The 20,863-nt window shown below is 39.1% G+C and overlaps 1 protein-coding gene across 15 annotated transcripts in view; it reads left to right on the forward strand.

The window, feature by feature from the left end:
• The window catches only part of MBNL2 (muscleblind like splicing regulator 2), a 106,100-nt gene extending 86,082 nt beyond the window's left edge, over positions 1–20,018 (forward strand). For 5 of the 15 annotated variants that reach the window (XM_021530291.3, XM_021530296.4, XM_085581431.1 and 2 more), the window contains 2 exons: positions 724–759; positions 17,058–20,018. In XM_021530291.3, coding sequence (XP_021385966.1) covers positions 724–759; positions 17,058–17,185 — 164 coding nt within the window. In that variant the 3' untranslated portion in view covers positions 17,186–20,018. Of the gene's footprint in view, positions 1–723; positions 760–2,144; positions 2,240–17,057 lie in introns of all 15 variants that reach the window. The other 10 variants (XM_021530295.3, XM_021530299.4, XM_085581484.1 and 7 more) reach the window with 3 other exon arrangements.
• Positions 20,019–20,863: the final 845 nt, after the last annotated feature.

Below are 20,863 nucleotides of genomic sequence, written 5' to 3' on the forward strand. Positions count from 1 at the left end.
GCCTTCACCAGCTTGCTGTATGCACTGTACTGGAAATAGGCTGATCTCTTTCTTTCATTTTGCCTTTCCAGAAAGGTTAAAGGTGGGCTAGGCACCAAAGGTAAACTGCACAGCAGGTGAGCAGTCATCCCACAGCATCTCTGGGGTGTGCTGGGAGCCTTCTGCTGGAATGTCTCACACTTTAAGGTGTTTAGCTTGGGACTTGTCAAAGTACTTTGTGTTAAGAATGGCTACGTTAACATCAAATAGAAATTTGGCAAAGCCCCTGCAGTAGAATATTGTCTTAATTCCACTTTCTGTTTCTGCCACATGTCAAAAAACTTTTGAATGTTGATCTGTGCAACATTGAGCTGTCTGAATTATGCAATCAGTTCTAAAAGTCCCAAATACTGTTGTTTTTAACCACAAATGTTTTTATTAAAAAAAACTTTGTTGCTGCAAAAGCACTAAGTGAAAGGATAACATTAATAAGTAAAAAAGTTTATGAAGTATCTTGAATATATACAGAAACATGCCAAAACCCACACAGTATATACAGGAGTTTAGTAAGAACACAATCACCTCTTTGTGTTTAAGCAAAACTGTGAATGACCTTACAGTTTCATTTAACTAACTTACTTCTCTGTGGTTATGCTTGAATCTCACTTTGAATGTTAACTCTAAACAGCTAACCTGTTTCTTCCCTTTATCCACTTTTTTCACCTATCATTGCATGACATGCAGGGTCAGTTTTGTGCATGACACCCGCTACCAGTATTGGTAGGTTCCAAATTTCTTTATTGATCTCTTTTTTTATACTGTATATGATGTATATTCACTTGCTTCAAAAATTCTAGGCAAGATTTAGCCACTGACTAGAACTAAAGGTTCGCTTGTCCTTCTGGTTGATTTTGCAGAGTGTTTAGATTTGTAGATGAAAGCTGCAGTTTAGACATGGTATCACCTGCTATAAAAACTACACTGCAAAAGCATAATACCATGAATTCCAGTCTGCTTTTCAGTTTTCAAAGTTATTTTATATTGCCTAGTACTATAAAATCATAAAATACTGGAAAAAAACAGCGAATTTCATCAGTGTTTTAAAGTTTCATAGTGGTGTGCCTATTTCTCCTTTGCTGTGTGTTAGAAAGTTTTATCAGCGTTTCCCAGAAATGCCTACTTTGATCCACAGAGGTTCTGTTGAAACTCGTGATCTGAATCTCACTCCTTTTTTAAAGGAGCTTGAAGTTAACATTTTGGGCATGCAAAGTGGATAGTCCAATGCAACAGCCTCTGAGACAGAAAAGTATTCTTCTATTGCCCTGTCCAGTGATTTTATTTCTGGGTTTTGGGCCTACTCACATAAACAGTTAAAATATCAAGCCTTTAAACATCAAATTAATAATTCCTCCATAAAGATGCTGACTAAAATTCATTCTTAAAATGAGCAAAAGCAGTGTCTTTCACAAAATCGATCTTGCTTTTTTAGGTCAAACAAAGTAGTATATATCAGGATAATTATTATCATCCCTCTCCTGATTTTTCCCTCAAGCAGATGGTAATTTAACTCTGATAAAGTCAAATAGCTATGCAGTACTAGTAGGAAAAAACGCATTAATTGGATTATAAAGAAAGACAGCGAGTACCTATCTTACTTCAAAATGAACATACATGAAAATCATTAATTTTTAATTGAATTTAAAAATTAAGATGAACATTTAACAATTTTCTTCCCAGTACACACCACTGGAGTTTTTTTAGTAGGATTTTATTTTGAAGTGCATTATAGCTGTACTGGGGGAAAACAAATTGCATATGTAACAATCCGCAGGTAATGGGCTATTTTGGTAAAGGCCTCGTTTGCACAACTAATCTTCATCTTAGAGACAGCACTTGCATTTTCAGTGGTTCTTACTCTTTTTTTCTGGGAATCGCCGATTGTGTTGACAACCTTCCTTTAATTGTACTTGTAATAAGCTATTTTCCCTTTTTTTTTATTTCTCCGCCACGCTTTCTCGCTTTGCACTGTGATTGCATGCCATCTGCCGGTTTAACCCATGACGATGGCTTGCCGCTCTTGATATTCACCATGCCAAAAATACCACTTCTCTTACCATAATGCTGCACCCTCCTGTTCATTGCTTCCATGGTTCCCCTCCTGAAAGTACCCATGATGCACAACGCTACGGCCGCCACTGTCTCTGCAGCAACAACTCCTGCAACAAGTGTTCCCTTCGCCGCAACAGCCACAGCAAATCAGGTTTGCTCCTTTTAAAGCTTTCTTTCACAAGATCCTGAACTCTAAATGAGTGCTGAGATTTTTATTTTATTTTTTTTAACAAAAAAAATTCTCACAGAGAATTTTTTTTTTATTTCTGTGTTTACCCCATCAAATTTTACTTTTATTTTTAAGTCGTTTATAGCAAGTGTTTGTGGGACAGGTTGCACTTATTTAGAGTTAACATTTGTTGCAAATAATGATGTAGCTGTGTTTTGTGTTGCGATGTTTGTACCTAATTATTGTGTAATTAACCCAGCTGGAGTTAGAATCACCACAGCACTCGACTACTTACAAAAGTCTATTATTAACTCCTAAGTTAAAAGGAAGATCCTTGCAGGTTTAAACATTTGGGTGTGTTAATGTAGCCTTCTCCATGAGGTGTGGAAGTGACTAATTTGTAAGCATGGAAGCTGTCAAAAAATCACAAGCAGGACAAGGCAGCTGGAAAAAAATTGAATGTTTTCTGTAAATACGAGTGGTTGAAACAGCAGTCAAGATATTTATGGCTATGCCCGCTTTATATTTGAAAGTGTATCTTTAACCTTGGGAATTATATTTCCCTAAGAAGGCACATTGATAGAAAGCATCCTGAGGGTTATTATCTGAATAGGCTAGGAAGGATGATACTTTCTCCTCCTCTTCTGCAGTTTACATTAAGCAGTTTTCATTTTGGCTGGGTTTCCCCTCCTCCTGCAGGACCTAATTCCCAGGGAAGACATATAAATTGCAGCCTGGGGTGTGTAGCTCTGAATCCTCTGTTGGGATGGTTCCCACCCTGATGTGCCGAGAGATGAGTCTGCACAGCAGTTGGGTCACTCTGGCTTTTCTCTTGCTCTGGGACCATGCTCAGACACTTCCACCTGAGATGTGTTCCCTTCAAGTGCTGAGAGGTCAGATGGAAAAGCAAACAAGCAGATTTGCTCACCAGAAGAAACCAAAGGGCTATGTCACCATCATCTTTCCTTGTGTTGCTCCTGGACAGATGGACAAGCTGTTGCAGACCCAGGAGAAATGCTGTCCTATTGGTTCCTTCCCTTCCACTTGCCAAGGACTTAGAAAGAAATCTGCAAAAATGTTTTGCTTAATAATGTTATACTAACAGGTTTATTTTTTTTACTGGCATTCCCAAAACTATTGAGGTATCCCGTGGAAAAATAGAAGTTGCTTCAAGAGTTTATTTTTAATAATTTAGGAAAAATATACTACCTCTGAAATACATCCTACTTTCTTAAAGAAATACAAACCAGTCCATTTTCTTCGTTTTTTTTTAAGGTTCATTTGCCAACATGATGATGTTTTTGCTTCTAGCATTTTCATCAAAAGAGGGTTATTGTTGTTTTGTGCTTACTTTTCTGAGAGCTAGCTTGTAAAAAACACCTGGGTCAAGAATGAAAGTGCAGCAGGCCAATGGTGTGTTACACAGTCCTTCCCAGAAGTGTCTACAGCAGAAAAATGTTTGCTGGTATCCATTGTAGTTTTGTGATCTCAAAGTGGCAACAGAGGGCTTTGAAGATGCTAAGGGATTAAGAGAAAAATGGGATAGTTTGGGGAGAGGTTGAGCCAGGGACCCTCTCCAGCACAGAAATGTAGCTGGGGCAGGTCCACCACCTCCAATCCTGAGTGCTAGAGGGGCTGACTGTGGCTGAAGGTAGAATAAATACATGGATGCCTACAAAAGGACCAGTAAGCAGTATTTTTTTTTTTTTATTAAAGTTAATGGGAACCCTTTCATGCAAGTAACTAGTGCCACTGAGAAGACAAAGGAGTACCTTAATGCTCTTCCTCATCTATCAGGAAGGAAGGCAGAGCCCCTTCTTTCCCAGTGCAGATTTTGTTTGCATTGGAGGATTATAGCATTTTAAATTTAACAGGGATTGTAGAAGGTTTCTGTATTTATCTAGTTGCACATATGTATGTGTGTGTGTGTACATACAATTCCATGCTGAAATTAATGGATGGTTTAACAGGAGGATGGGTTTCACTTGTTTAACTTCAGCCATTTGTAAGTTTGGCATCTAGATCGTCTGCTTTTCTGGAGGTCTGTGTTAGGGTAGGGTAAATTGCCCTGGAGGGTCTTTCCTCTGTCCCTTGCCTGTAAATTGAATATAGGTGTGCTTTAGCAAAGCTCTGCACCACTGCACATGTAGATGAGTCCCACCTCAGGAGCTTGTTTGCTTCTGTAGCATGTGCCATCACAGTCTTCTTTTTCCTCACTCCTGTCTTTGTTTTAGTCATTGTAAGTTTTTAAAAGTCACTGTTAAAAAACATGTACTTCAAAGTAGGGAAAGCAGTAGTAGTTCATTGTTCTTTATAAGAGACAAAACTCTTAAGTTTTCTGTTTATTTACTACATCCTAAAATTTGAGACAAAGCTACAATGCTAGGAAAGCCGTATGGTAACTCTATGGCTCAAATTCTCAGTATTTCTTTAACCCAAGAAACATAACAGGAGCAGGTTATTAACTTGGTAATTAGCATGACTTTGTTCATGGCCATAGCATTCTTTGTGTCCTCTTGTATGGGTTTAAACTCTCCTGAGTATTTCAGAAAAGGACTGTTTTATTCTCAACCAGATAAAATTGCCTTTTCTAGTCTGTGCCACACTGCTTTACATACCTGCGAGGTACAGTTTCCTCTTTCCAGTGTCTCTACCACAGTTTTTTTTTTACAACCTCCAGCCTTCAGCTTGTCCCATTTTAGCTCCCACAGCTTCTCCTCACTATTGTGGGCATGAAAAGAAAGTTTTAGCAGGGCTTAATAATTTATTTTAATATCATTTGGTTTAGTATTCTGACCTGGGGAAAGATTGCGGGTCTTCCTGGGATTGAGTGTGATGATCCTAGTGTCTTTGAAGCACAAGTGGAAGGGAAAAGTCAACATCCCAAAAGTTATGGAATCTCAGTTGATGCCTAATAAAATATAACTCTGTTGGGTCCAGTAAATTATTTAGTATGTGCTGTCAATTTCTCTTTTGAAAAAAAAAAAGTCACTATGTCTCATGTCTTCTGTATATCCTTTCTTTCAGAAAATAACATGAGTAAGAGTTCAAAATACACCTGCATTGGACATGCTGTCAGTCCTGCTTGGCCAGCAGCTCTGGGCATTGTGTGTTCAATGTATGGCACAAGGCACATGGAAAGATTGTGTAGAATTAAAGGCTGTACTGTGTACATCTGTGCAGGGTGACACCAGTTAAGAACATACGGAAAATCTGGCATCCCTTGCTTTTCCTGACTTACAAAGTTTAGGGTTTTAAAATAATTTTCTCGCAGTGTACTTCAGAAGGGAAGAGAATCGCTTTGATGCAATGCAATGTAAACAGGATGCAGCAAATTGCCCCACTTACTGTAGCTGCCAGGCTGTGATGAGAGGGAATAGAGGGGAAGAGATTTCAGCTTTCTAGTGAAAGGTAGCTGGAAAGGTACACGTGCAGGAGCATGACTGATCAGAGGTAAAAGGCCCTTCCCCTTTTCTGCTCTTCTCAATTGCTCCAGCCATTCCTGCCGGGATAGGGCTTGAAGCCTCAGCTGCTTAACCCCACTTCAGCAGCAGATGCTTGAAGAACTTTCAGTTCAGTTGTTTGAAGATGCTAACAGTGTTTTCTTGGAGCAAAGTTTGAAGCTGTGTGAAATGATGGTGAGAAGCAGTGTTAGGACATGAATACCTAGGGTTTGGTCCTAGCTCCCTCTAGTGCATGCATATGGACAGAGGTACATAGGATGTCCTGCTTAAAATACTAATACAGTCTTTGTATGTAAGTATGTACTTCAGAGATCTTTAACAAAGCCTTTGTTACTCCTTCAGCTAGTGGACTAGCAATACTCAAGCAAACAAGGAAACTGTTACCTGCTGAGCTTCACTGATGGGTAGAATCACATAATCACTTAGGTTGGAAAAAACCTCTAAGATCATTGAGTCCAATTGTTAACCCAGGACTGCCAAGTTCACCACTAAACCATGCCCCAGAGTGCAGCAGCTATACATCTTTTAAATGCCTTGGGATGGTGACTGCTTTGGGCACTCTTTCAGTGCTTGACAACCCTTTCCATGAAGAAATGTTTCCTAATATCCAATCTAATTTCTATCATCCTATCACTTGTTACTTGGGAGAAGAGACCAATCCCCACCTTGGTGCCCTCCTTTTAGGTGGTTGTAGAGGGAAAGAGCAATATTTACTGACTGTTTTCTTAGGCTAGGAATGTACAGTGCTGCAGATTCAGGATGATATAAAAATCATAGATCTTAAGGAAAATTCTTTTGGAAGTATTTTTTCTCTTCTTGTTTTCTCTATGCTTTATGAGCAAATACAGGATTATAAACTTGAGAAAGATTAGACAGAGATAAGGATGTTCTTGTTAATGGAAATGCAGAAAAATGTGACTTCCTCCACCCTTCACACCAAAGGTAATTTAACAAAGGATGGTTTATCCTGACATTATTTAAGAGAGATGCTATTTGGACTTCTGGGGCTGAAGTTCAGTTTTCAATAATGGCAAGCACCTCCTTGTGGGGGCTTTAAATTTCTAAATTAGAAAGCCTCAGTACTGTTCCATATGTGTATATATATATATATATATTGGTGAGTCCTGCAAGGATTAGAAGGTTAGAACTCAGCCCAAAATTAAGACACTCTAGTGTTGGTGTCTAAGTATGGGTATCTACATGCAAGATATAAGTTTAAGTACCCATTGTGGACTGTGAAGTTTATCAGCCCAGTCAGATGAAATCCAGAGTGTAGCCTGGCTTGTCCTTCAAAAGTCTCTCAGGGCTTGGCTTGGTTGCCTAAACATGTGTCTGGTGATGTTTGAGATTGTCTTAAGATAACTTGGATGTCTACATTACCCAAGGCATTTTCACAAGCTTGGCAGATGCAATACAGGACCTATAGACAAATTTGCCTACCTACTTCTGAACTGGCAGCTGGATGACAGGCAAGAGACATTAGCCCTTAGCCCAGGTGCTGCTAAAACCCTGGTGAGCACATGACCCAAGCCTGCAGCTGATGACCACATGAAGGGATCTCCAGGCTTTATTGGCTTACTTGGCTAGGTTGTGTCACCTCAGTGAGTATGGCAGGGGGTTAAGACACCAGCATTTCTGTGTCCTAATCTGTGTTCTCAGGTTCAGTGAGTGTTTCCATAGCTCCTGGTTATTAGAGGACATATATGAAATTCCAAACAATTCCAACGAATGTGAATCTTGTTCACATCACATCAGCTCAGAATAGTTTGTGTCTATTTTTTTTTTTTTTACTAATGAAAATGGGCAGAGGCTGATAGTATAAAAATAGAGAGAATGCTGCTTAAAGATGTTACTTGGTGACATTATTCTACAGGTTATATGACCTCTTACCAAGAAGGAAATAGTAAAGAACATATCCAAAAAAAACCCAAAAGAAATACTTTGGGCCTGTATCTAAAAAGAAATATAAGATCAATAGGCTGTCTTATGCTAAGGCTTGTGATTATCTGGCACAGCTGCTTTAAATTAGGCATCAGCATTTGCACGGAATTAGGTGGCAATTATGCAGATATTAATTATGAAATCATTCAGTAGCCTTCAGTTCTGTCAAAATCTGTTAGAATACAATGAAGCAAAATTAAAAATAGTTATGTTTGAGTGTCGCAAACAAAAGGACAATTAAAATATTTGCCCAAGAATTCAAAAACTAGTTAACATAGTGTAAAATACAAACATGCCAAGCTTTTGGGATTTGGGACACCATGTGGTGGCTTAGTCAGGAGGGAAGCAGAGCCAGGACGTGCAGCAACAGAGCATCTCCTTGCCAAGGCGCCCACAAAGGCAGCACCTCTCCCAAGGTGGCGTGGTTCATTCTTCTCAGACCAGAACATCATGGGGCACTGACTCGAGGTGATGTCTCCTTCTGCACAAAGCAGACATGGCAGTCGCTCCCTCGTGCAAATGTTCCTTGGTGTCCCCCAGCAGGGCTCCCCCTCCATTGCTCTGTAGCTCCAGGAGGCCATCCAGCCCAGCGAGAGCTGCCCATAGCGCTGCTGACAAGGCTTTTACTGTCTCACATTCCCTTTCTTCTTCATGGAAACCTGCTGTACTTGTAAACAGGGAGAAAAGTAGCAATATGCTGAGAAAATGAATTGGAAAAATCTGGTAAATAGTAGGAAATGGACTTGTTGTTGTTGTTGTTTAAAAGCAAGCTTTTGAGAAAGAAGGTGGGAAGCGGAAACAAATGTTGTTTACATCCTTAGTGCCAGCATAAAAGAACATTACAAATAAGAGCCTATGCAAAATTCATAGAAAACCTTTACCTGCTGTTTCTGGGGGAATGAGGGAACAGGTAGGAAAGCACTTCTTCTAGGAATAATGAGTATCTAAATAATTTTAGTTTCGTTTTGTTTTTTTCCTGACTGAAAGTTTTGATCTAAAAATTCCATAAAGTTCCAAGTTAAATGCTCCTATAGAAAACTCTGTTCCAACAACAGAAAGAATAATTTGAATCTGACTTGGAAAAGTCCAGAAAATGAGACAGAGGACCAGGTTCCATCCTCAGACAAATTATCAGAGGGAATACTTGCAGGGAGCCAGCTCAGAGCAGAACAGTGTTGGGCATCTAGTGAGCCCACCTAAGGACTGACCATCTTGCTTTGTACCTGCACCAGGCTAGAAAAACAAATCTAAGTGGCCCTTGATCATGAAGAATCATTTCTCTAGAGTAGGTATTTAAACAGCAATAGCTTATCACAGTAGGAAGGGCAAACTTAAATTGCTTGCTGCTTCTTTCATGCTAGACACACAAGAATCACAAGACTCATCTCACTCAAGTTATTTTGTCTGACACAGGTTAGTAGCTGGGACTCACAGACTCAAGAAGTGAGAGTTACCAATATTAAAGCCCACAGCAAATTTGAACAGTGTCAAGAAAACATTGTTTGAATTGCCTTGAAACAACTGATGGTACAAAATAAGTGGCAAAGCTATTTTCTAAAGCACCAGAGAAGCAGAACTAAAAGATTACCCTGCAAAATATAATGGAACTATTTTAGTTTAATGCAAACTTTACCAAGTCTTTGTTTTTAATATTTTTTTGACCTCTTAATATAGCAAGTTGTTTCTTTGTAGATGATAAAAAGTTCCAGCAGGCTGGTGTGTGGAACTTTAGATTGCATGTTCATATACAAGAAGCCAGTGGGGAAGAAATGGAAAAATCTCTGTTCTGTTTTTTTTTTTTTTTTTTTATAAATTCTCCCATCATACCCTTCTCCCCTGTACAGGATTAAAACCTGACTTCCTCTGGTATCCTGCTAGATGGCAGTGTCGCACAGCGTCAGCAGTATGCAAAGGCTTCATTCTTTTATATAACAATATAACAAAAATCAAAACAGATTTTCCCTCCCTGTTATAGAGTGTAAAGAAAAAGTGTTGATATTTGCTATGATAACTTCTTTTTATGTTCTTGCTTTCAATTATTCAACAACTGATACTTCGACAAGTGAAGTAAAAGTCTTTGGGGGCATATATTAAACGTAGAAAATGATTTCTGAGGTCCACTAATTTTGTAGGCATTTGGGAGAAAATGAGTTTGTTTCATGGTTTATACACACAGCTCCATGTGAGTCCAGGTTTTTCCATCATAAAATTTTAACAAAGAGCACTGTGGAACTCCAGATGTACTTCTCTGGGATCCTGTCCTTTAAAATAATTGCATCTGGACATCTCTAGGTGCTCCAAGTACTTTCCCTTTAATTAAAAAAAGATCATATTTTTATCTTGGTGTATGATTTATTGCCTACTAGAAATGCCAGTCTTTGGCTTTGAGTGTGCAGGAGGCTGCACTGGAAACATCTGTATATTTATTTTTGTTGATTGTATCTGTTGTGACTTTCAGCTGGACGCAAAAATTTGCTAACTTGCCTGACTTCATTTTTGATGCAATATTACCTGCCATGGCACACAGAGAAACAGTATGCGTGTCTGTTTATGTGAGAGTAATCAGATAAGAAGAAAATTAGGGAAGTGGAAAGTAGTCAAAAGTCAGGAAGGTAAGATTTATGTGTATTGTGAGTTTTATAAAACTGACTCAAGTCTTAGGAGTAACCTTGATGAACATACATTTTATACTTTTCTGTGTTCAAGTTTAGTTCTGGATGTTGTCTCTTGCTTTGAAGGGAGTCTGAACTGGAGTGCCAGGTTTTGGGAGAGGAGGGGTTTCAGAGTGGTGATAACTGCTGAGGAGTCTGCAGATGTGCCAGCCGTGCTCTGTTTGCAGTGGTGCCTTCGCCCAAAAAGGATGCTGTATCTGTAGTGGCAGCCTCATGTTGCATGATGTGGGCATGCTTGGTGTCTAAAAGGAAAATGCAAAGCAAGTTTTGTTAAAAAAAAAGGCTAAGTGAGGATGTCAGGGTGGAGAAGTAACACCACTGCAAAAGAAATATGGGCACTTCCATGGATAATGCACAACTTGGGCTTGGCTTTCATTCATTTGTGCTATCAGTTTCTCTGTGAAAGCCTATTCTGGTAGTTTCTAAAATTTAAGAAGAGGAGGAAAACAATCTAAAAGTAGGAAGTGAAAAATACAGATTATTGCAGTAGCTCAGACCTGCTGGGAGGTAAAATTGAGTGGCTATCTAAAACAGTCACTGAATGGGTGCTCCTAAAATACTGCAGCAGTGGTTTTCTCAGCAGTGTCTGCTGCCTCTGCAATAAATTAAAAATAGATTTTGGTAGAATATATTAGAGTATGTTATGATGAATTTTTAGCACTGCATTATTTATTACTTTAAAGAAGAATAAATAAAGCCAGATTGCTTTCATTTTTAAACCAACTAATCCTCTGTTTCTCCAGAGTGAGTAAATCCTTATTAAGTTGAACTTAAATATTGTACATTATTACTTGAGTAAACACCTATTGAAGCTCATAAGTAAGGAGTTGCCAGCACAAGTAGCTTTGGTCTCTTCTTTCAGGACCTTGTGACAATTCGATGAGAAAAATTATGCTGCTGAATCCCTGAACCTTTTGGGATCCCATAATTGTCTGGAACTTTTTTTTTAGATAATCATGAAGAGCTGGATTCAGACAAAGTCTTTGTCAGCTTTATGACACTCTGATGGCCAACAGCTTGTGCCTGATGAAATGAAAATGTGTGAGCAGATGTGTCCACTTCAGTGTGGACATCTGACCCTCAGCCATTTCCAGAGGCATATTTTCAACATATGGGACAGGCAGCACTGGGCACACTCAGATTTGGGGAAGAAAAGAGAGGATGGCGCAGGGCACCAGAATTACCATGTGAGGGAATGGGCTATGAGGAAGCCAAGGAAATAGGACCTCCAGCCCTCAGGAAACACCTGATGCCCCCGTGTTAGACCCTGTATGGGCAGGCAGCCATCTGTGGCCCAGACATCTCACTCACTGTGAAATGATCAGAGATCATCTTATTGATGAGGAAAGTAGACAAATATATTTGGGTTGCACTGGATTAATGGAAAAGCAATAAGAGAAAATCCTCCTTCAGTCTTGGATTGAAGAGAGGGCCATGGTTAGTGAATAAAACAAAGCACATGTCCATTAAATGATAATACGCTGGAAATGAGAATGAGGTTTCAGGGGAGAAGGAGTAGCAAAGGAAAAAGTCCAAGCTGCATTTAATGCAAGCAAGAGTTGGAGCTGGCTCTGCTGTCAGTGGTCAGGACAGGGGCAAAACCTATCCTGTGGGACCATTAGTGGAAGCCCTGGTGTGATCAAGTGGAATGTTTGGGATGGTGCTCTATGGACGTGCTGCTGCAGAGTTTGTGGGGAAAAGGAGGTGAAAAAGTCCATTTGTAAGGCTATGTAAAATTAAATAAGAACAGATGTAACTGATACAATAGAGATTACTTTCAGTAAATGTCTGAACATTTACTCATCTTTTTCCACTACTAATTAAACAAAAAAAAAAGAAAAAAAGTTGTTTATTTTGAAGAAAAGGAACAAGGCACATACAACAAGAGAACATTCTAAGAGAAGATGAAAAATAAAGACATGGAGGCATTTCCCAAAGGCATGGGGAAATATAAATAGTCTTGGCTTCCTTGTCATAAGGGAAGAAATACTTGGTGTTACTTTTATTTTTAGAAAGAGGGAGAAGTTATGAGACAGCCTGATATGAGCTGGCTGTCTGAAAATATCTGTCATTTTTAATGTATACCCCAGATATATCTGACCAGTCTGCTCCTCGTGTGAAAAACATGCAAACAGAAAATGTCACTGTGGAAGGGTTCATCTATCCTGATGCAGGTGTTTGGAAGTTAAATAACTTGGTGCAAACTGTTCACCACAGACTCTTTCATTTGGTGGAGGGCAAAAAAGCATCATGAGTTGATAATCTGTCTCATGCTAAAATAAGTTGCCTGAGGTAGCCTAGGAAGATGTAAAATGGGTGACCGGCTGAGGCATTAGTGTCTGAAATGCTCTGAGATAAATCCTGTTTACAAGAAACTCCTATTACTACATTGCTTTCAAAATGGAAGGCTGAGCAGACCAGAATGTTTGCTATGTCTGAGTTAATTTTTGGAGAGGTAAGTGCTTTGTAATGTAGAGATCAAATAGAATCTTCACATCTTCTTAAAATATATTAGGGCTTATAAAGCACACTGTATTTTGGAGTAATAATTTCAAAACTTCAGAAAAAGAAACATGTCAGTGGTAGATGCAAAGTCATGTTTTCCAGCTGATCCACTGTGACAGGTCTTTAGTTGAACAAGAGTTCATGTATACTGAATTTGTGCAGAATGGTAAATTTTCTGATATTTATCATTGTATAATAAATCTAGAAATGGAAAATGAATTTAAGTCAAAGACTATAAAGAAGCTTTGTTAATTGTAGCTTCAAAACAGAAAATCCCAAGCCAGTGTTCTTGTAATTCCTAGAACCTAGTCATGATTCTCTATAATTTGGTCAATTCCATGAACTGTATCAAGTAAAGCAGTAACCTGGGTGTCAGAAAAGAGTTCACAAAAATGTAATTTCTACTTTGATTTAAAAAACTTTCAATTTTACTTTTTAAGTCTTGAGACAATGACTGATCACAGCCTCCTTTGCCAGGTCTGAGGAGCTCGCAAATCGATCTATCTGCACTGGTAGCTGGTGAGAAGCTGAAACCATTGGCAGTGACATCTCTCTTGGTGGTCATTCCCCTGGATGACACTTCAGAACTGTATCACCTTTATAAGCAACCCTGAATTTTGGGATGTTCTGTGTTGCATAAGGGGCTTAATGACCACTATGATAACTCAGAAGTCCTGAAGTTAAAGGTCTAAAAGAGGCATGCTCTGATAGGGAAGAAAGGCTTGACATTTAGGAGCTGAAAATGTCACCTCTAAAGAGCTGGAAAATTTGAGGAGTGAATTTAGAAAGTGGTTTGCAGAAATTTAGGTTCACTCATTGTGTTAGTAGTTTCAGTGAGGTCTGTTAACTATCACTGGCACAGTGTGAATGATTTTAATCTAAAGGGTAGACAGCTTTCTGCCACTTCAGACAGGTACCAAGCAAGAAGATGATGGAGAGGGTACCTTTGTCTTTGATTACCACAAAAAAAAAAAAAGCCCTTAAATCTTCTGTGAGCTGCTACTCAAGACTCTTAAGTGCCAGGCCATTCTGCTTATGCTGGAAATAGTCTTCTTATTAGATGTTTTACTGCAACAGCAGAAGGTGTGTTTTCTGGCATGTCTGTATCCACATCTGTAGATCTTAACTATTCAGAGCATGAGAAAATGCATTTCCATGCTTGACTTGTCTTTATATGATCTTGTTTTTCAGGGTTTTTTCTTATATATACTATGGTAAAAGTGTCATGGCATTACATCCTGTTGCTGTGAAGTAGAATGTTATAATAGTATCAGAGTAAATATGACAAGACATATATATGTGCATCTGAGATGTAATTCTTCAGAGAGTAGTGAACATGAAGGTAGCTGGACCTATTTACAAGTAACAAAGGAGTGCAGACTCTGTCAAAGTGTTTGCAGGGATTGCAGTACAGCTTCTCCTTTTTCAGCATGCAAGTGATGGAGTAATAAGCAGTGATGCCTTCCATCACAGTTTATTACTTCATTTGTAGATTAAACAGGAGAAGTTCACAGTGTGTTTTCCATGTAAAATAGTTTAGAATTATATGTTTCTCTGTCAGACACAGCGAAAAAAAAACAGTGGCAGAAGCTGATGCCTGTGTATGTAGCTGTGTCAGAGTTGTGATATCTTTTGAGAAATAAGGTGTGAACATGTAATTAAAGACTATGGGAGACATTTTACACTTTGTGGCTAAGGTTAAAAAAAAAATGTAGCTCCTCAGTTCTGTGACTGCACTGGAGAAGCTTGTTCTGAAGGAGAGACTTAGGGTTTTTTCCTAGGAGGACTCCTACATGTACTAGGAATAGCCGGGTGCAACATGCCCTAGTTAGGGCCCTTGTACAAGGGGCAGCACATCGAGGATGATGCAGTGGGAGCAAGCCAGCTCCACAGCCACTGGCAGCAGGAGAGGCATGGCAGTGAGAGCTCCAGCTGCTCTGGCACCTGCAACCCATAAACAGGACATGCTTGTGCAGAAAGGGAAAGTGTTCACATTGTCTTTGCTGTTTTCCTGAGTTTTGATGGGAGAGAAGTCGGGAATAGGGACTCAGCAGTGAAGTTCTTACCTTGGGCTTTGCCACTCACCAGGGCAGGGAAGAGAAGGAGTCTCTGCTCTTTCACATTGTCCAGGACCCCTCTGTCCTGCCTGGCATACAGCAGGATGAGTGGCACTTGGTCCTACCATTTTCCTGAGAAACAGCCTGAGATTAGTCCCTCTGACTTCTCTGTCACGCATTTTGGGGAAACTGTGAACACCAGTCTTGTGGGACCGTTTGACCAAAGTAATCTTGGCACAAGGGGCAGTTACCTCTCTCCCTGTACTTGAGAAAAAAAAGCTATAGAAAATGCAAGTTTATCCCCTCAAAAGTTGGCAGATGATGTAGTCAGCTACAGTGCCTGAAATTCTGGGATTTTACTAAGTAAAAAACTTATTGAGCAAGTTTCAGGTTATGTCCCATGAAGTGAGACCTTAGGATCCTTTAAATACACTTGTGTGATTATAGCTAACCCAGTGTAGCTATAGCTGCTTTATTAATTACACTGACATGTTGGGTTGTAACATGCTAAAAATACCAGTGCTGAAAATCTTGGTCATTTCTTATTTTCAGCATGGCTGTGTTCTTTATATGTATTGTCAAATCACTGTGCTGGAGCTGGACCAGGGTTATCACAGACAGGGCTTTATTATTTGAGCAAAGGTATTTCTTTGTTATTTCAAAAGGAAACAGAAGATAGGCGATAAGCTAACAAACTCACAATGGGTGGAAGTTCATTAAAAATGTATGTCCTTGTTGTGTGCATGATGTATTTAGATGTTAAGTCCTTTGGAGCAGCAGGTGTTTGTACAGTGTCATTACAACAGGGCCTCACGTGTCACCAGATTTCCAGAGCTGATGGCAATCAAGGATAGCTTTTTGGCTTGCTGGCAAGGTCCTTGGGTTCAGGGAGATGGTGCTTGTGTACAGAGAGCGAGGCAGGGCAGCTTTGAGGAGCAGTGGGGTGATGAGCAGGGGACTGGGATGAGTGCCTGCCACGCAGAGCCAAGCATGTTTCTTTTTGATGGTGTGTATGTCAGAGGTAGTATGTTGCTTAAGTTTCTTTCCAAACACCATTTCCCCCCCTCCTTTTAATACATATATTGCATTAAGTAGTGGTCTAGTTTCATAATACACAAGTAGGTCCAAGTGCTGTCATGACTGCCTTGCATACCACCTGCAAATACAGCCTAAAAATATGCCAATTGAAAGAGGAAGAGCAGGCAATACACTCCTAATTCCTTGACTTGTGCTTGAGTTTGGAGCACAGGATAGCAATGGCATGATGAAATACCACACCTCTGCCTTTTGGTATCACTTTTACTGACAGCCATTTCAGGCAGGTGATGGAAATCTGAACCATTTTCCAATACTGTGAGAAGGTGGAGTTGGTTGCTTAGCACACTGTGCATTTAACCTTTACAATATTGGAAGCACAAGTAAAATACACCTGTAAAATGATTATTTCACCCTCCATTTGAGACACCATGAAGGTGAAGCAGCAAGGTTAGTGACTAGTTAGGTACACAGAGGTACCACTGTGGTGATCCCCCTAGAATCCTTGCCATAAGGAAGTGTGAGAAAACCTCTCAAGTTCACTGATCTGCAGTTAAATTTTTTAGGGATTAAGCAGTTGCTGAAAGTGCATTGAAAAGACACATTTGCTTCATAAAAACACCCAGCCCAGTACATCTTTTTGCTTGTTAGTGGCAAGGAGCCCTACCTCCACTGTTTCCCCTGATCATTCCTGACTTTCTGGGAGCACAGTGGGAGCTGGAGAGTCGCCCCAAGCGCAGATGCACTTTTTTGAGCTCCTCCAGGAGCTGCAGGACTTCCATCTCCACTGATAGGCAGGGCACTGAGGGTGCACACCCTGCCTCTGGCCAGGCCCTGGATTCAGCACTGCCCTCCAGTATTTTGACACGTAAAGTGCTCCCTCTGCGTGTTCTCATGCACATGAGGACTTGTGTGCAGGGGAAGACAAGCAGGTGTGTGAGACACAAACGCCTCCCAGGCAGCCTGAGGACATGGGACGCTGTCCCACACGGGATGCTGTCCCACACAGGATGATGTCCTGTGTGAGCTGTGCCTGAGCTCAGCTGGGCCAGCGCCGGCCGCCTGGGCTCACTGCTCTCCCCATGTCACCTAAAAGCACGATCACGCTCTCCCTTTCTCTCAACAGATAATCCTGAAATAGCCGGCAGGAGCGGAACAGAGTGTCACGAAGCCTCCCTGCGGACGGCCAAGCACGGCTACTGTACATACTACCCTGTCTCCTCCTCTCTAGAGTTGCCACAAACTGCATGCTAAGTCAAGAATTTGTTCTTATGGACAAATCAAAAACTCAAAAAAGCTAGTGCTGCTATGTCATATATGAATATTAAATATGGTATGCTTACTATACTCCAACCTAAAATAGTTAACTACCTGATACCAGCTGTGATGTTTCAAGACATAAAGAATAACATTTAGTTTTAAAGATTTTCTAAGCATAGTTTAATTATTGCAAATATTGTCGTTTCTCCATAACTACACCTAACAAAAATGGTCCAGATCAGTTAGTCTCGAGAGATTCCATGTTTATGAATCTTTCGAGCTCAGCAATAATTGAGTTGCATTGACTAAAAACTTTTCCCAGTTGCAGGTTTAATTTCCACCCAAACTATGATTTGGGGTTTTCTTCTCAGTTAAGAAAAACTCTTGGTTTTGCTCCCTTGGTGAGTTGATTCCAAGACAGAGGAAGTGAAACGCAGCCCGGTGTCCTGCACATCATCCTGCAAATCTGATGTTTTTAGCCAGAAGTCCAAAGTAAAGCACAAAGTCTTTAGATGCACATGGTTGGTGTTTGACTTGTATGGAGAAGTTGCATTTGAATCATAGCAGAATAGCGGAAGAAATTTTAAAAATTTTGCACAGTATGAACTTCATACCCCTTTCAATCCCCAAAAGAACAAAATCTTGAGAATATTATTTTACGAGTATATTTATAATGTTTTTAAAATAGACTTTGCAGAAGTGCCTAAATTTTGTCACATCAGACTTGATGAAAATGAGCCTGATGCCAACAGTCAAATCTCATCAGACGTGAATAATCTTTGAAACTCATAGTCAGGTTACCAAAAAGATCCAAGCTGTTAAGAAGTAATTTCTAGAAGTGTAAAGTTAAACAAACAAACAAACAAAAAAAACACAAAAAACAAGACCAAACTAACAGAAGAAAAGGCAAAAAAAAAAAGGCTGTAGATGAAGAGATTGTATGATACTCTAATTTAATTAAAATTCAGTTGAGTCACTGAAACTTCATAGGTGACTTTAATCTAGGCTATTAACTGAACACTAAGAATGTAGAATGAGATTCAGTTTAATAAATCATTACTGTATTTGCATTTTTTTAATTGGATTATAGGATTGTAACCAGATTAGAGTGGAGAAAATAGTTCTTTTAATTGTTTTCATTTACAAACATATTTTATGTCACAAAAGTATGAAGATATCTTTAATACAATTATATACATGTTATATATACATACATACATATATATGGATGAAGCAGATTTTAATGTTGTTTACTTTTTTAAATACTTTGTTGATTTACAAGGTAATTATATATGTATACTTAAAAATTCATTTGTTTGATTTGAGATTTGTTTCAAGCACTATTGTACCAAATATTTCATATTTCACATTTTATATGTTGCACATGTATCACATAAATGACATAGTTTTTAAATTATTGTTTAAAAAAACAAGACAGCTGTTATAAGTGGATATTATGTATAATTGTTTGCAGCATAAGTTTTCTATGTGAACATAACTAGTGATTGCAGTATTTTAACTTAACCTCTTCAGATTGATTGTAAACTATTTTAAACTTTGGCAGCACTGCCAGTTCTGAACGACTGAAGGCACTAACCATATTATTATTTGTCTAGGAAATTATTTTCCAGGCTAAATCTTGTTTGTCCGATGTCTAATTACTATCTATTTATATATAAAGCTGGAGATTTGATCATCCAAAAAAAAAAAATAATCACAATTTGGTTGTAAAATTAACATAGTGCTTGTAACGTTGCGTTAGTTTAATTTGTGAGAAAATAACGTATCTTAACTTGTTACTTTAGCAGTTAAGGTATCACCATTATATACTATTAAAACACTAATATTTGTAGACTTTCTCAGTCATTATAACTAGGTAGTTGACACTGCAACTTGCCTATATCTGTCAAAGTTGTTTTTATTTTTTTATAATAGTTAATTTAGGCATTTGGGTAGTTTATTGTATAATACTAAATGGTAAATTATCCATGTTTAAATATTTTATGTAGATAACTCTTCAAGACATCATTTTGTGTGAACTTTTTATGTTCCAAAATTACTTTTATTCTATGTTTTTTACAATTAATCCAATATTCCTATTTTTTGCCCATGGATGACGACGCTTCAGATACATCAGGTCTTTCATCCAGATAAACTGACAGACAAAAAAAGAAAATGTATTTTTAATAAGAGATCCACTTTCCGACTTTATGACTTTGTAATATTCCTGAAAACTGTACAAGTACAAACCTATGCTAACAGTAAGGAGGCAATTACAGATATGTGCAAATATGTGTACAACAGATTCTGCATTTTATTTATTTATAAAGTAATTTTATAGACTGTTTCAAAATTTGGGAAGATCTAAAACTATTTTTCTGTATAAATATTATTTGCCAAAACTTTGTTTATATTTTAAAAAAAAAGTCTAATGAAAATGATTAAATTTTAAATGCTTTGTTTAATTAAAAAGAAATACAACAAGAAATATAACCCCCTAAAAGAACCATGAGATGGGCCAACACGGAGACAGTAAATACTGTAGCTGGGACATGGTTTCAAGTGACTTGAGATGTCTCTGCTTATTTTCTTCAAAGGATACAGCACCTCACCAAAATACCTTTTTGTTTGCCTCTCTCATCCAGCATAATTGACAACACGTACAATGAGTATTTCGGTAACAGTTAAATGAAACCCCTCCATTCACTCCTTTACCACATATATAATTACTAGTGGTCTGTTAAATAGCCATTCTATTTCTGTTGTGACGTTAAATTCATTCACCCAATGTACAACCACTGAAATAAAAAGAAGCATTTTAAAATGAGAGTGGAGTCGGGGCGATCCTTTCTTGTAGCATGCTCTGGGAAGAGGGGCCTGGGGTAACAAAAAATATGAATCTTTAGAAGGTATGTATTTTTTTTTTTTCCTTAATTGCTTGTTCAGGTAACACATCCTTGAGTGCAGTCCCCAGATGCCGGACATGCGGATGCTGTGTGAGGAAGCCCATGCCCTTCTGCACCACACAGCTCCAACAGCCAGCCCGACCCTTTGCCTCCCACCCGTGCATGCCGGGGTGCAGGCAGGCACTGGTTATCCCAGGGGTATGGCTCACAATTGCCTGACCATTATGGTGAATTTTTGGTGGCGCATCCTTTGCATCTTCTTTTCTTTCCTACATCTTGAAGAGTGTTGCACCAACAAATAATCCCTGTTATCTGCTAGTTCCTCTGGAGAGAGCAGTATCACAGAGGGGTTGTGTGCCCACAGGCAGAGATTGCATGGCAAGCTAGTGACAGAGGAGGGATTACATTAAACACTCTGGCTGGCAGCTCCATGGTTACTTCACATTGCATTCTCTGATTTTTTTTTTTTTAAATGCTTTTAAAGAAAGGAAATACAATTCCTGCAGAATCAAGAAGAGTTTGTGTCATAGTGTTGTCTACACTTCATCAGCACAGGGCTGGTTTGAAAGGAGCCCAAAGTCACAAGTGATGTCAAAAACCACCGGGTCAACCAGTCCATTTGGATGTATCACAGTCATACTGAGCCAGAAGCCTGCTGAGAATGGGTAGGTGGGATAGAGAGGAGAAATAGGATGACTTGCAGGGACAGGGAATAACAGAAGCATTAGAGGGCTGCAAGGGCATTGTAGAGCAGAAGCAGCAAATG

Source organism: Lonchura striata, chromosome 1 (assembly GCF_050655825.1).
Source record: "Lonchura striata isolate lonStrDom1 chromosome 1, ASM5065582v1, whole genome shotgun sequence".
NCBI classification, from domain to species: Eukaryota; Metazoa; Chordata; class Aves; order Passeriformes; family Estrildidae; genus Lonchura; species Lonchura striata.